At 47.9% G+C, this 15819-nt stretch overlaps 1 protein-coding gene across 1 annotated transcript in view; it reads left to right on the forward strand.

The window, feature by feature from the left end:
• The window catches only part of PKD1L1 (polycystin 1 like 1, transient receptor potential channel interacting), a 129827-nt gene that overhangs the window by 103213 nt on the left and 10795 nt on the right, over nucleotides 1–15819 (forward strand). Inside the window, exons 46-52 of the mRNA XM_084800090.1 lie at nucleotides 85–233; nucleotides 1403–1637; nucleotides 3731–3835; nucleotides 4453–4593; nucleotides 9312–9446; nucleotides 12645–12875; nucleotides 15315–15476. Of these exons, the coding sequence (XP_084656216.1) occupies nucleotides 85–233; nucleotides 1403–1637; nucleotides 3731–3835; nucleotides 4453–4593; nucleotides 9312–9446; nucleotides 12645–12875; nucleotides 15315–15476 (1158 nt within the window). The remainder of the gene's footprint in view (nucleotides 1–84; nucleotides 234–1402; nucleotides 1638–3730; nucleotides 3836–4452; nucleotides 4594–9311; nucleotides 9447–12644; nucleotides 12876–15314; nucleotides 15477–15819) is intronic.

Below are 15819 nucleotides of genomic sequence, written 5' to 3' on the forward strand. Positions count from 1 at the left end.
TGTGGACAGAGCTTAGGAGCCCCACAGCGCACGTGGACAGGGATTGATTGTGGTTACTTGATTGACTGATGGTTTGTGCTCCAGCCTCCCAGGCCAATCTCAAAGCTCATGGAAAATACACTCCCTACAAGTAGTCGTGACCTTGACCTTGAGAACCGAAATATGACTCCTGGTGGTCCTGAGGTCGGTGGGGTGAAGAAAGAGAGCTACGTGCACAGCCTAGGAAGAACAAGGTCTGTGAGCATCAGTAAGCCCTCCTCTCAGGCCCTGTGCTGCTAGGTGGGACATGCTTGCTATAGGCTCAGCTTCTGGGCAGGCCAGGAAAGGACCAGCATTGCTAAGGACTAGGCGGCACTCCTGCATCAGAACAATCATGTGGAAGAACACAGACTCAGTGTTCAGTCCCAAGTGCATAAAGGAGAACAGAATGGAACATTCTTTACAAGTGGCTGCAAGGACAAGTCATGGAGTCAACTGACTCTTTGTCCTTTGCTTGCCCTGTGCCCAGCAGGGTACTCACATGGCCTTGGCTCTTCCTCCCCTGATTCTGAGAGGGCCACAAATGCTGCCTTCAGATGCGCTGGGCAGACAAGGAATGGCTCTTCCAGTGGATATAGATTCAGCATGTATATAGCATGCTTCCTGAAGTCCAGCCTATAGTCAGATGCCCTGGCAGTTCCGCAGGATGCCCAGGCCCAGCTCATAAGGCAACTCTCACCACAGAATGGGGCTTTGTATGGGAAATCAATTGGCATGGTTACAGTGGTATGCCAGGAGAAATAAAAACAAAAGACAAAAGACAGGGCACAGAGCCTGGCATGATGGTACACACCTGTAATCCCAGCACTCAGGAGGCAGAGGCAGGTGGGTCTCTGTGAGTTCAAAGCCAGCCTAGACTATAAAGTGAGTCCAGGATAGCTAAGGCTACACAGAAAAACCTTGCCTCAAAAAAAAAAAATCAACCAAAGACACACACACACACACACACACACACACACACACTGCATGATTTGCTGCTAAATGTGAATTAGTAAAGTGTGATTTCTTTGTGTCCATGCAGTCCACTGCACAAAGAAGGATGTGAGTATTTGTGAGCCCTCGGGGAGGGATGGTGGGTGTCTCTTCCTCACAGGGCATAGGTGAGGGCCAGAAGCCATCATTGGCTAGAATGACATCTTTGCGGCTACAGGAAAAAGGAAGAAGAGGGAAGGAGAGGCAGTGAGTGCCAGGTGTGGAGGTGCCACGTAAGAGGACTGCCTGTGCGGTGATCTGAAGGCTAGGGCTCAGCTGTCCCCGTAAAGGCTTGTATCGGGGCTTGGGGCGTGGTGCCACAGATGGGATTTTCCCTGGACTCCCAAGTCTTGTTTCCTGCCCTCCCTATGAACCCCGGGCTGCTTTCCAGGCACGAAGTCCATGCAGCTCTGAGTGCCCTGAGGGCCAGCGGGTGGATCGACCACAGCACCAGGGCCGTGTCTGTGCACTTCACTCTCTACAACCCTCCAACCCGACTCTTCGCAAGTGTGACCCTAGGCGCAGAACTTCCCGCCACGGGAGGTCTCGTCCCCTCATCCCTGGTAGAGTCACTCAGCATCTTCTACAGTGACTCAGCCCCGCAGTACCTACTTATGCTTTCTGAGGTGAGTTTGCCTCCCTGGGGCTAAACACCTCTAAGGTATGAGACGAGGGCACTTCCACCAGCTCGCCCTTTCATGTCCTTTTCATGCAATATGACTCATAGAATAAGTTCTGGGGCTGAAGACAAGGAAGATCCCCAATAGGGAAACCAACCATCACATGCAAAATGAGCTCAAATATTCAATCTCCATGATATGCTAAATTCGTTGTGGCGTCTTAGCCTTAGCCACCATAACAAAATACTGTCATCCCTCATCATTCAACATTTAACTTTCTATAATCAACCATGCTCTGAACATATGGAATGGAATGTTCCAGAAGAAAATAATGCCTACATTTTAAACAACCTAGTAATGTATTGTTGTATAATTATAGTGTGTTGTTACAATTGTTCTGGCGTATTATTTGTTATTACTGCTAATCAGTTATTATGTCAGATTTAGAAATTAAGCTTTATCATACCTAGCTATGTATTTATAAGAAAGTTATAGTACTAATAGGGTTTGGGACTACTGAAGTTTCAGACAGTTACCAGGGGATGGCCACGTATCCCTGTAAGGCGAATGGGACAACTTAGTGCTCAGTGTCTGGGTGGCTTAAGTAAAGGCAACTATTTCACAAGGATCCAGCGGCTACAAGCCCAAGGCCAAGGTGCTGGGAAAGCTGGGCTGTGGTGAGGACTCCTGTCCTGGATGGTGAGAAGCCACCTTCTCACTGTGTCACATAGCCTGGCTCCTTTTCTGTGCCAGTAAACAAAGAGAAAGTATGTGTGTGTTGGCCTCAGTATGTATATAAACCCCAGTGTCATAGGAGCAGGGCACCGCTCATGCCTGAACTTAGCCTGAACTACTTCCATCAAGGCCTACCTACACATAGAGACATCATGGGGCTTGAGGCTCCAAACTATTAATTTGGAGATATCTGCCCCCACCAGTCCATAGCACCAGGTGTCAGTGGTTCACATTGCTTCACTGACCAGTCAGAAGCCTCAGCAGCCACCCGCCACTGTATGCCACAAGACTGCACAGCCACCCGCCACTGTATGCCACAAGACTCCGAAGCCACACACACCCCACTGTATGCAACTGTTTTTGTATCTTCTTACTTCACATTTCTTTGCAAAGGAAACATGCTCTGCGAGTTGGACAAGTCAAATCTACTTGCCTCCAGGAAAGGAAAGGAGTCTAGGGACTGTTAGAGATAGCCGTGGCTGGGACTAGAGTTAAGGACAAGTATGAAACAGAAGTGTGGACTAAGAGAAGCTCTTGTCTCAGGCACCAAAATAAGTAAATAAATAATAGATGATAGATAATAGATAGACAGATAGATATGGTAGATGATAGATAGATAGATAGATAGATAGATAGATAGATAGATAGATAGTAGACAAAATGTCAAGAGATTAGAAGATCATGTCCATTTCCTGCCCTTTCTTTGGCTCTACACTACAGAGCAAACAGAGATACTGGCTGGAGGTAACCTCTCCTTTATGCAGAACAATGACAGTAAAGTATTTTTATCTGAAAGGAAAAAATACTTTAAGTCTTATAAAATACTCACTACTTCCAATGTCACTGTGGTCCCCCACTGTGGTGTAGACGCAGTCTCTGGTATGACATAGCACAGTCCCACTGTTTCACACCTTCCCTTAGTAACCAAAGCCAGCTTGGTTCTGATTATGCCTGCAGTTCATTAGAGTGGACCCACAAGGCACGGTACACATGGCCCCCAAAGATGACGGAGGAAGCACAAAGACCCTGCTGATGGGTTTCAGTTTCCTGAAATTTCTGACTAAATGGCAGGCTGGCATGGCAAGCTAGTAGTGGCTGTGGACACCCAAATGCCTTATTTCTAGGTCTGCAGGCTCAATATCACGTCTTGATGCTTCACATGGAATTGGGTCTCTGAGAGTGCTTAGTGTGAAGTGATACCAAGCTGCCCAGGCACCTACTGCAGGGCTGACTTCTCACCAGATGCTGCCGAGAAGGATCCACAGAAATGGCGATGGGAGGACCGAACCATCCAGAAGTTTAGATCTTGAAAAAACAACCTAGCTGAACCTTCCGCAGTCTCATTTATTTCTGTTCCCTCCCAGCTGGTGTTCCTGGTACTCAATGTGACCCACCTCTGTTTCCAGCTCTGGGGGATGGCCACCAAGGGTGTCCTCAGCTACTGGAAAGAACCTAGACACTGGCTGGAGGTAACGTCTCTGACATAGTTATGTAGAATAATGACACTAAAGCATTTTTATCTGAAAGGAAATGTACTTTTATTAGGAAGTCTTAATAAATACTAATTCCAACATCACTGAAGTTCCCCCACTGTAGTGTAAATGCACAATAGTATTAGAAATCAGGTTTTCTTGGCCTCTGATGGTGGTAGTGGTATTGGTGTGTGTGTGTGTGTGTGTGTGTGTGTGTGTGTGTGTGTGTGTATGTGTGTGTGTGTTTATGTTCATGTGTGTTTCGGTACATAACTGGGTGTTGTTTCTCAAATACCATCCATCTTTGTTTTTAAGACAGCATCTCCTGTTGGCCTAGAAATCACCCATTAGACCAGGCTAGCTGGCTGGTGAGCCCCAGAAATCCACCTGCCTCTAGTTCCCTGACACGGGGATTATAGGCATGTGCTACCATGACCAGCATTTTTACAAAGTTCTGGAGCTTGAACTCTGCCTTCTGCTTTACCCTTTACCAAGTGAGTCATCTCCTCAGCCACCGACCTAATGTTTGACAGGCAGCTTGTCACCAGAGTGTCTGGGGTGCCAGCTGAGTCCTCCCTCTGCTCAATGAGGAACCTTTCTTCCCTGTGTTGCAGCTTTCTACTTTTGGCGTAGCCCTGGCCTACTGTGCAGCCTCTGGTCACCTCACTACCCTTGCCGAGAATGTCATTGACCAGTTACACAAGGGGCTGTATCGGATATTTGTGGACGTCAGCCCGATGGTGTCATGGAATCAGGTACGATAGGGGGGCTGAAGGCTACCCAGAGAGAGGCCACCAGTGATGCTGCTCAACAGCATCTGTCACATGAGGACTAGAATGAAGGTTCAGAATGATGAGTTTGTTCTGTTCAATGACCATGCCATGAGCTTACATCTGGTGGCACTCAGAGAAGTAAAGGTTTTGGAGAATGTCACACATGCCCACTATAGCTTGGCATGCACACATGCTATGTGGGACAGAGCTCAATAGCCAGGGATGCCAATGGACTTGCAGCAGCAGGGCAAAGCAGGTGTCAGTCAACATAGTAAGGAGGCTAGCACTAACCTACGTAGATACTCATGCTGGTCTTCTGTCTCCACGTGGTGGTGGTCTTAGATGCAGGTATTTTTAATGTGAGGACCCTGAGGCTCAGGGAAAGACTTGAGGGTCATGGAAAGGAAAAAATACCACCTCTACGTCCCTGTATCTCTGTCCCACAGATTCTCTAAGTTTCTTTTCTACATACCTCGAGAGCTGTTGATGCCCTAGAGCTATCCTCCACCTAGACAGAGTACCTCACCCCCTAGACAAGATGCTACCACAACAACCAGAAAAGAGGGAGGGACTAGTTCCCCTCTAACTACAATGCTCCCAGCTCCACCTCTTCTCTTTAACTTCCCTCTACCTCCTCTTGTGATGCGCCCTAGGCCCCAGCTCTCTTTTCGGCTGTATATGGGGAGGCTTAGAGGGCCCAAGCCTGGTGGTCTTCCACCAGCACAGCTCCAGCCTTCCTTTTCTGGATAAGTGGTACCACTGTTTTCACTGTCTCCTCAGAGGTGATATCAACTCCCGCCCATCCTCTCCTCTGCCTTCTCACCATCCATACTCAAGGTAAACCTTAGAGCAGGAACACAGAGTGTTCCAGAGGCGGCTGATACAGCTGGGGAAACTGAGGCCCAGCAAGTGGAAGGACCTTTCTGTAGCCAGAGTGGCCCAGCTGTAGAAGCACCAGAGACTCATCAGTCTTGGAGTGGGGAGCAGGGGAGATGGGAGGATGTGCTTTGAGGACCTGAAGCAGAGGACGATCTGGGCTTCTTCCTGGAGGACAGGAATGCAAATCATCTTCCCTTTTGCAGTTGTTACCAGAACTGTGACTTTATGAGTCAGTTCTGGGCCCTCCCGGCCTACGGCGAGAGCCCTTGTGTGAGGGAAGCCCTAAACCTATGCTCCCTATCCATTAGTGTTGAGCTCCATTGGCGTTCAGAAGTCCTGAGGCCAGGCACAAGCCAGGTAGACATCATCTTCCCATCACGAGCCGCTGGCACTCCCTTATGGAACCAGCCCCCTCCGCTTCCTATGCATCACATACATGGTACTGTGAAACACATTCCTTGTGCACACTGCTGATCCCAGCAGGGACTCACTACATGGAAGGCAGCACAGGCCATCCCCATGCTAAGCACCTGGATAAGGAAGATTCCAGACACTTAATTCATCTTGAATTGTAACTTCTACACTTGTAGGAATCTAGTGTGCCAATCACAAAAGTCAGGAAAATCATCTCTTTTTTTCACCTACATGGGCAGGAAGCCAGGGCAACGGAAGGCTGTGAGTCAGAGTGAGCCCATCTCCCAAGGCTCAGCAAAGCTTCCCCAAGCAGGTGGAATCTAGACGTGGAAAGACATTATTCACAGCTGGGAGAACCTGGAGAGCCACCTGGGCTTCCACAGGCTGGGGAATCCAGGAGGAACTAAGCTAAGGCATTGTGAGACTTTCTATTTTAGGACAGACAGGAACAGAGCTCAGGCTGTTCCATATGCCCTTCTTGGGATGTTTTGTTCTCAGCCTAGACTATTCTGAGAAATAGGCACAGTTAAAGAGGATCTGGGTAGGTTGCAGCCACCCTAGGACCTTCTTACAAGTACTTTGCATTTCCTGAGATGTGTGTGGTACAAATTACTTGGTTGCCAGTTATATGCCAAGAGGCCATATGCTTTAGGAAGGACATTAGCTTGCTCACTACTGTTCCCTAACACCAACATGGAGCCAGACGCTGACTCCTTAGTTCACTCTTGGCTGCCCTGCCCCGTCACTGGTAGGCTTTCTGATCTACCTTTCTTGTATGTTTATATTCATCTGCATCTTTTTCTGCCAGGTGGTGGGGGCTCAGCTAACTTACTGTCTGCTCAGTTACCCTGCAACCACAGCTATGCATTAGCCAGGATTCTAAGGCCGTCATAGCCCAGAGTATCCTTGCCTGTCTTGGAATCCCACTGGGCTGGTTTTCCTGAAACACTTTGTAGGATGCTCTTCTCACTGGGGTGAGCAGAGCAGATCTTCTAGGAGGGTAGTGAGGGGAAACAGGAATCTGTGAGAACACTCTCAGTGAGCACCAGGCCTCTGAAATGGCCTCACCTTTCACAGCCTTCTTTCCTCACAGTGTGCTATCTTTCTGATCATGTTTGCTGCTGCCAAAACCTTGCCTGGAACGAATCTTCCTTCCCTGGGGATTCTACCACAGCCTGGTGCCAATGTCTGGGCTTTCACTTAGCTCTTGAGCAAGAGCTGACCTGGTAACGCTTCAGCCTGCCCCACACTCACATCAGCTCTCTGGCCCTGCACCATTTGTCCCATCACTAGAAAATGATTCATTTTCATTACCCAGTGCCTGGGGTATACAGCTCAAGCTGGTCAAAGCTGAGTACCTCTAGCTCTCCATGAGTTTGACAAACTGTAAAGGAGTTTATAAGTTCGGTATGCAAATTTCTAATTTATGCTGAATATACATATTATTTTACATATGTCGGTCTAGATAAAACATAAAGTAAATTTCCGTGCTTATTTTTACCTGTTAAGCTGCATCTACCAGAAAGCTTACAGTTCTGCCCAGAGCTCACGCTGTATTTCACGTAGCCAGTGCTGGCTACAATGTCACTTATCTCCATTTTTCCCAGGCATAGCTGTGTCTTACTGTCTTGAAGGGCCCTCAGGTATGCCAAGCGTCTATCTATCCATCAAGTAACATACTATCTAGTGAAACAGGTAATGGTGTCCCACCCACACCACAAATGACGCCTCCCACTCTCCGAGAGGGTGAACAGCACAGCCCACTGAGAAACAACAGTGGAAATGGCCTCTGGTCTTGTACCCAGGTACCTGAGAAGTGAGCTGTGATCTACAGGAGGTCTTCAGAACATCCCGTCACTGTCTGAATCCAGATGTGCTTGAAGTCACAGCCTATGTCCTCAGCCTCAGCTCTTCTTTTTTACAATAATATATATGTATATGTATATATGTATACATATATAAGTGCTCTGTCTGCCTGTACACCTGCATACCAGAAGAGAGCATTAGAGGGTATAGATGGTTGTGAGCCAACACGTTTGCTGGGAATTGGACTCAGGACCTCTGGAAGAACAGTCAGTGCTCTTAACCACTGAGCCATCTCTCCAGTCCCTGCCTCAGCTCTTCTTTAACCCTACAAATCAGCCGAGCTTTATCAAGTTTTAAATGTTACAAAACGTAAAGGGTTTTCTAGGATGAGAGAGAGGGGAAAGGTATGCGTGCATACCCCTCCTGGCATATGATATGTATCCTGTAAATAAATATAATGAAAGCACTTAAGAAGGCTTTCTGGTGTCCTACCAATCAGATATAGACAAGAAAAGGGGTCCCTAGGGAGGTCGTAGCTGTGCTATCCAGTGTCATTTATAGAGAAGGAAGTGTGGTCAGCTCAGATTGAGATGTGCTACAAATATAAGATACTTGTTGGATTTCATAAATTTAATACACAGGCATCTCCACTTGTGCTGAATGCACACATTATTTTACAGACGTTGGTCTAAAAATGCAAAATAAAGCTCCTTGCTTATTTTCACCTGTTAAATTGAAGATAGCAGAAAACACGCAGTTGTACCCATGCCTCATACTGTATCTCTCCTCTCCAGTACTGGCTATGGTGTCAGTCATCCCTGGTTTTTCCCAAGCTCAGCTGTGTCTTAAGGATTCCAAGGGACCACAGGTGTACCAGCCTCTCCCAACTTCCCTGGGACTTCGGGGGTCAGAGGTGGTTGTTGACCTCTTCCCAAACAAATGGAAACCTTGATCCTTTACTCACATGTGGAGTTCTAACACGAGGCATTCATTTCATTTCTTTTCTTTTCTTTCCTTTTCTTTTTTTTCTTTTTTTCTTTTCAAGACAGGCTGTCAGGCTGTCCTGGACTGCTTTGTAGACCAGGCTAGCCTCGAACTCACAGCAACCCGCCTACCTCTGCCTCCTGAGTGCTGAGATTAAAGACATGCGCCACCACACCCAGCATGAGGCATTCATTTCTTTCTTCCTCTTGGGGACAGTAGATCAGGCTGTGTACTGAAAGCATTTTCCCAGCAAGCCTCGGGCAGGTACCTGGCACTGGTAAGATGTGACAGGAAGAGGGATGTGCACCCTACCACTGCTGCCATGTCTGTTTCCTTACGGCACAGTGGACTGTGCCTCAGAAGGGAAACAACCAGACCTGCTCTGCCTGTCTCTACCAGCCTGGCCCTCCTGAAGATGTCTTATAATGTGTCCTGAGTCCTGCTTCTGAGTTGCTCTCCTCTGTAGACACTGGCACTTGGTGTCCCTGGGAGACCTGTGGTCTAAAGAACTCTTTAAATGAATATGTGTTTCAGCATAGCCCACAGGTTGGTGCCTGTGTCTGCACCTCCTTACCATCATTGGCAGGACACACTGACCTGCTGTGTTCTTCCTTTAGAGGGCACGCTGGCTCCAGGGACTCCTCCTGTTCCTCTGGATGTTGAAATGTGCTCATCTCCTTGGCTTCCTAAGCACCACGGCACCCTTCTCAGTAGTGACACGTTCCTCTCTCCTCCGAGTCTTGGCACCAGCGGTAAGAATTCTCTCCCTTTCTCCAGTGTCTTTCTCGGTCAACCAATACATCGGGTTGCTCCGGTCAGCTAGGGAATAGCAAACTGCTCACACGGTGACATGCCATCGAGAATTCTAGCCACCTAACTCATTACAGTCGGGCTTAGATAAGGGATATTAGTATCATAAATTACATTTGTGACAGCAATAGCCATGGCCTATTAAACACTGGCTTTGTGTCTTGCTTCCCCACAGCATATCATGGTTACGTCCTGTGGTTAGCACCACTGACCGCTCTCTCTTGAAATGTCGAGGATGGTGTGGAGAGCCTCAAATATGTGAACATGCTCCATGATCACAAGGGGCTGCAGGCAGGAATGGTGGTTTTCTCACAGGAAGGAGCAAGGGGCCGTGAGAGATGAGACTTTTCTCGGGACTGTCATTTTCAGGCGCTTTGATAGCCACATGCTACTTCTACATCCATGTGTCACCTGAGTCCTACACAGGGAGACTTCTCCACTTGCATGCTAGAACCCATTTTGTCTAGCATGCCTCACTTGAGGAAACATCAGTAGAACACAGAAGTAAACCCCAATTGGGACAAAAGGGACGCTATGGTCATATGGTGCTCACCTGTTCACATGAGAGCTTGGGAATGCCTCATCCCTGTACACTGTACAAGGCAAGTCTCCATCCAGAGATGGGCCAAAAGTTTGACTGGAGAGTGACAGCCCAAATCAGGCACAGATTGCAGCTTAGGGCCCTATGAGGTTCCTGGATGGGGGTCCTTTGGGGACAGGTAGGTCCCAGTTGGGAAGAGCTGGCTCTAGCCCTGCAGGCCTACTGCAGCACAGGTTCCTACCTCTGCAGAAGGCAGCATCGCCATCAAATCTGAGAGAACCACTTGGCCAGTTGGCTCCTGTAAGGAAGCTGTGGTCCTGGTCCTCAGGGCCCAGAGCTCATACACAAGTCAAGTATGAGTCTCCTGTTCTACAGAAACAGAATATGAACTCCAGACCTTGCTAGGCCTGTGCTTAGAGGAATGAGTCAGCGAATCAGCGAATGAAAGCAGAAAAAGTGGACCTCAGACTGCTTCATTTAAACCCAGGCTGCTCCTACCCAACTCAATAGATGTCACCACAGGCCAGTTAATAAATCTACCAGGAAACACATGACTGATGTGTACAGAGGACATCTGCTTGCCTTAGAAATTATATACATCTATATGGACTTTGTCTAGCAATAAACAGTTACTAACACCATTTAGCATTGTATAAAAGTGCTTGTGTATTAAGAAAAGCCCAAGATACAATGAATGATGACTAACTTAAGTAGCAGCATTTGACTGTCCAGGGTGGATACGTTGTGGGAAGCTGGGGGCCAGTCAGGCCCCTCATCTTGATTTACTGAGACTGACAGCTTGTATTTTTGTTGTTGTTGTTGCTGTTTGCTTGCCTGCTTTGCTTTTGACGTTTACAATTTTGTTTACTTTTTTTCCCTTTTTTATTCATGGGAGAAGGTATGTGCATAGAGGTCAGAAGACAACTCATTCTGTTCTCCCATCACATGGGTTCCAGGGCTCAAAATGAGATCACTGGGCTTGGCAGTGTAAGCAAGGATACAGTGAAACCAAATTAGACCATTCTGTGGGTGGGAGGAAGGATTTACTTGGAAGAAAATCAAAGCTGCCAAGGCTATGCCTTAGGGGTTCGAGAGAACAGAAAAGATGGGGGGAGTCTTGGCAGTTTTAGGGGGAATCAATGGGAGGGAGCATGTAAGAGGGAACAGCCTGAAAGTTAGAGTTGGGGCTGGGGTGTGTGGGATAGAAGAGGTGGGGAGCTAGCATGAGGATTCTGATCTGTTTTCAGTATATGTTAATAGAGACCTAGATGCCCCATTGCCATGGGTAGTTGGCTGTAGGGGACCACCTACTAGCAATCCTCCTGTTTACCAATCAGAGTCTAGCTTGAGCTGAACCCACATTGCCATTTATGACACTGTCAGTGGCACTGACATTTTTAGGGACAGCAAGCGCCTTTACTCACTGGCCAAAGTTGCCATCCTTTTTATTGCTTTTCAAGACACATGCGTACGTAGCCTAACCTGTTATTCAACTCACTAAATAGCCAAGGATAGCCTTGAATTCCTGATGTTCCTGTCTGCAGTTGACAGCACTGAGATGGAAGCCATGTTCTACCATGCCTAGCCTAGACTGTGTTTTCTTCCTCCCCAGTCCACGGAGATGTATGCCAAACCACTTCAGAGTCGAGGGTATTCGATGTGTGCCAGACACAAGGCAAGGAACTCTGAGTGCAGAGCCATGGAAACAAATGGAGGCCAGTGCTAGCTAGCAAGATGATGGTGTGCCATTCATCTGAGACTATGTGTCACCCACGAAGCTGATTTAGTAGAAAGTGTCAAACAAAGTGGGTCCCTGACACCACAATTCAGACCCAAGCCAAGTCTCCAGGCCATAAGCTTAGCCAGAACCAGTTTGCCTCTAAGTAGCCTTTCCTGATTCTTCTTAAGTTGTTATCTTTACATAGCCCTTGCTGGGTGCTAAACACATAGAGGTGGGAGAGCATCACCATAGTAGCCCCACATAGGAGAAGTCCAGTGTACAGGGAAGGTGCTCATGGCCAAAGACTGAAGGGCCAGGTCACTGATATCAAATGAGCCTCATTACAGCCAGTTGTCCATCACAGGCCCACATGGCTAAATACATAGAGGTGAGAGAGCATCACCAGAGTAGCCCCATATAGGAGAAGTCCAGTGTACAGGCAAGGTGCTCATGGCCAAAGACTGAAGGGCCAAGTCACTGGTATCAAATCAATACAGTCAATTGTCCATCACAGGCCCACATGGCTCATGCATATGTGCTGGCCATCAGGAAGTCTCCCAAGCTTCAGTGGAGGGAGGACAGGGGTATGGGCATATAGGAGCTCTTGACAAGAGAGAAGGGAGCTCAGGCTGCTTTTCAGAGCTGCTGGGTAGCTTGGAAGATGTAGATACAGGTAGAAACACAGAAAGAGACCTGGCAGGGGCAGCCCTGATGGAGGTTGGCCTCCTTAGAATGAGATCCTAAACCAGGAAAGCCTGAGCTGCACATAAAATCCCTTTCTCCGAGCTTTTTACAACTTAAAATCATTTAGAAGTCCCCAAGTAGCCATCTTCCCTAAAGAGAGTTGACGGGTCAGTGATGTGGGTTTTTCCCCTGCAGCTGGTGGGGGCCCTGTTGCTGGCTGCTCATTGTCACTTGCGCTGGTTCCTGCTCTTCACCTGGACACTGTCACCTGGCACCTCTGCAGATGCATTTCCTGGGCTGCGGCTTCCGTTTCTGGGAAGCCGTCGAAAGGACTCATTGCATAATCATCTGGAGTCTGACCATCGAGCTGCAGCTTGTTATTATGGGGCCCTCCTTCTCATACTGGCAGCTCTGTGTTTTGGAACGGTACGGAGATGCATTGATGCATCCTAGACTTTGAAGTCAACGTTTGTAAAGGTCTCATCTGCTATCAGGACGAAATGCTCTCTGACTGTATAAGCAAACAGGTCCAGGCTGCTCTGGCCAGAACTCATAGAAATAGGACACACACACACACACACACACACACACACACACACCCATATCTCCCTGATCTGCCCTCGGCAGGGGGCTCTCTCTTTACTGAGAACAGCCTAGCAAGACCACAGCTACTCAGGACACAGCCATTCGTGGCCCCTCACCCACTGACTCACATCTCTTCTCATCCTCAACTTGATCTCAGTCACTTCCACTGATGCCCTCCTCTGTATGCCCTACTCGTTTTTACAAGCTGGTGCTCAGTGATGTACTTCCCTAGCCAGCCGGTTCCCCCCTTACACTCGGAAGCATGCCTCGCCCTGTCATGGTCCTAGCTAGTCCTTTCTGCCTTCCTTTTCATTCCAGCCACATTCCAAGCAGGTATACCAAGAACTCTCCCATCCTAGGATGGTTCCTGGCACGTAGCGAGGCTCAATGCTAGTGAAACGAATTGGTTCATGCTTTCTCAGTGACTTCAAATTCTTTAGCCCTTAAAGTTCCGGCCTTGGGAAGTATGGACCATAAGTACATGGCCACGCAGGCTGGCCTGATGGAACAGGGAAACAGGCTAGGAAGGATCAATTATGGCAAGTAACTTCTGGTGCATAGCTGGAAAATAGCAAAATAGCTTAGAGTGTTGATACCTGCCCAGTTATTGTGCTTTGAAGCTTATCATAAACCTAAAAAAAATAAATATAAAAATAAAGTTCTGCCCATGTTCTCGTTAACAGATGGCTAAACTAGAAGTGGCTGTGTGTGCTCACATCCTGACACAATCAGGCTGGAGCGCTTAGCTCCTTTCTATGGTCCATAGTCCCTGCTTACTGAGCTCCCTTTGTCCATCCATCTTTTATTTCTTCCTCCATCCTGACGACCTCTATCATTGTTTCGCTGCCCATCATCCACCTGCTCACCATCAGTACCTTCGCTAGCACACTCATTTATTCTTTTTCCATCCATCTATTTTTAATATAGGATGAGAAATACAGATTGGAGAGAGAGAGAGAGAGAGAGAGAGAGAGAGAGAGAGAGTACTTGTGTGCGTGTGTGGAGGCCAGAGGACAGCCTTGAGTGTCATTCCTCAGACACTGTCTTTTTCTCTTATGATAAGGCTTCTTATTGGCCTGGAACTCACGAAGTAAGCTATACCGATTAGCCAGTAAGATCTTGGAAGTCCCATGTCTTTTGCTTCTAGGCACTGGCATCACAACCCTGTGTCACCACACCCAATTTTGGTTTGATTTGGCTTGGAGTTTTTGAGACAGGGTTTCTCTGTGTAGCCTTGGCTGTCCTGGAACTCACTCTGCAGACCAGGCTGGCCTCGAACTCAGATATCCAACTGCCAGTGCCTCCCAAATGCTGGGATCAAAGATCTACACCACCACACCCAACTTGTTTTGTTGTTTAACATGAGTTCTCAGGTTTAAAGTCACCTCTCAGACCTGCAGATACCTGTGTCCATCTGCCAACTGCCTATGACCCCAGCTCTTAGTGTCCCATGCGGTTCTGCCAAGGGCTTAAGAGATACAAGCGATGATCCTGAGCAAAGTTATGACCATAAGAGACAATGACACAGAAGAACATTTTGAAAGATGTTTCAACGTGTTTCCATATAAGAGACATCTCTCACACTATAGGACACCCACACCCACACACACAGGCTATAGCAGAGCCGGGTGATAGAGAGAGGGAGGGGGCTTTGGGGAGGGGTACTGACCTGTCCAGATGCTGTGGAGGAGCAGCAGTGAGTCATTTCCTAAGTGTTGCCTCCTGGGGCCTATCAGCACAGCTTTTTCATGTCAATGGACAATACCACATGACGTTCTGCAGGGCACACAAAGCAGATAGACTCCAAGTGACAAACATTTTGCTTGTTTGGGCTGTTTTTCAAAAGAAATTGGCTGTGAACTAAAAAGCCTCAGGCCGTTGTGAAGAACCACCTAACCTCCAGGCTCATACCCAGGGCACAGTTTGGCTCATCTTATTAACACACGTGAGGACACAGTAGCCTGCCAGGTCTCTGGCCCCTTCCCATTTCCCAGGCCCAAAGGCCCACACTCCAGCTGAGACTGTGTGTCCTGCACAGAAACACCCTGTGAGATAATAATAGCATGCTTCAGGGTAAGATTGATTTTTCACCACTGAGCCCAATCTGTACTTCCACCTGAGTGTCATTCTTCTAATTTTGTTTCACTAAGCGATTACCGAAATGTCACTAAGCAACAGCATCAGATATAATGTCCACTTCATCGTTTATCAAATTACCAAAGTCATTTCATAGCTTGCTAACACAGAATTTGTCTGGTTTTCTTCTCCCCCTCCCTCCAGATGAGAGCTTCCTTCTTGACTTTTTTCCGTAAAAGAAAGTCTTTTCACAGAAAATCTCTTGTGACACTTCAAGATGTTGCTGTTTACACATGGCATAAAGTCCTCACCCTTCTAGGGCAGGAAACAACAAGTCTGGAAGAGGCCGAGGTGGCTATGGACCATGTAAGCTGTGGGACCTTGGAGCAGTGAGCAGTGGCAGACTCAGGTTGATGTCGACCGTACAACCTTGCCTTCTGCTGAGAGCACCGTGAAGGTGCTAATGCAACTATCACTGCTGAGAACTCAAAATCAGTTCGCAGCCCTGGTGGAATTCACAGTCTTCCTTGAAATGCTAGAGAACTCACCGGGTTGGCAGTCTCCTCCACTTGCTCACTACATCCCTATAAGCACCCTGGAGTGTTTGTTGAAAGGGTAGAGCCTCCAGTTTTTACCTTGAGCTAGTTGCTGGCTTTTAACACTCGCTGTCAGTTCCACCCAGACTTCCACCCAAACCATGGAGCCCTTG

Source organism: Acomys minous (genome assembly GCF_964271855.1).
Source record: "Acomys minous genome assembly, chromosome: 10".
Classification (NCBI taxonomy): Eukaryota; Metazoa; Chordata; class Mammalia; order Rodentia; family Muridae; genus Acomys; species Acomys minous.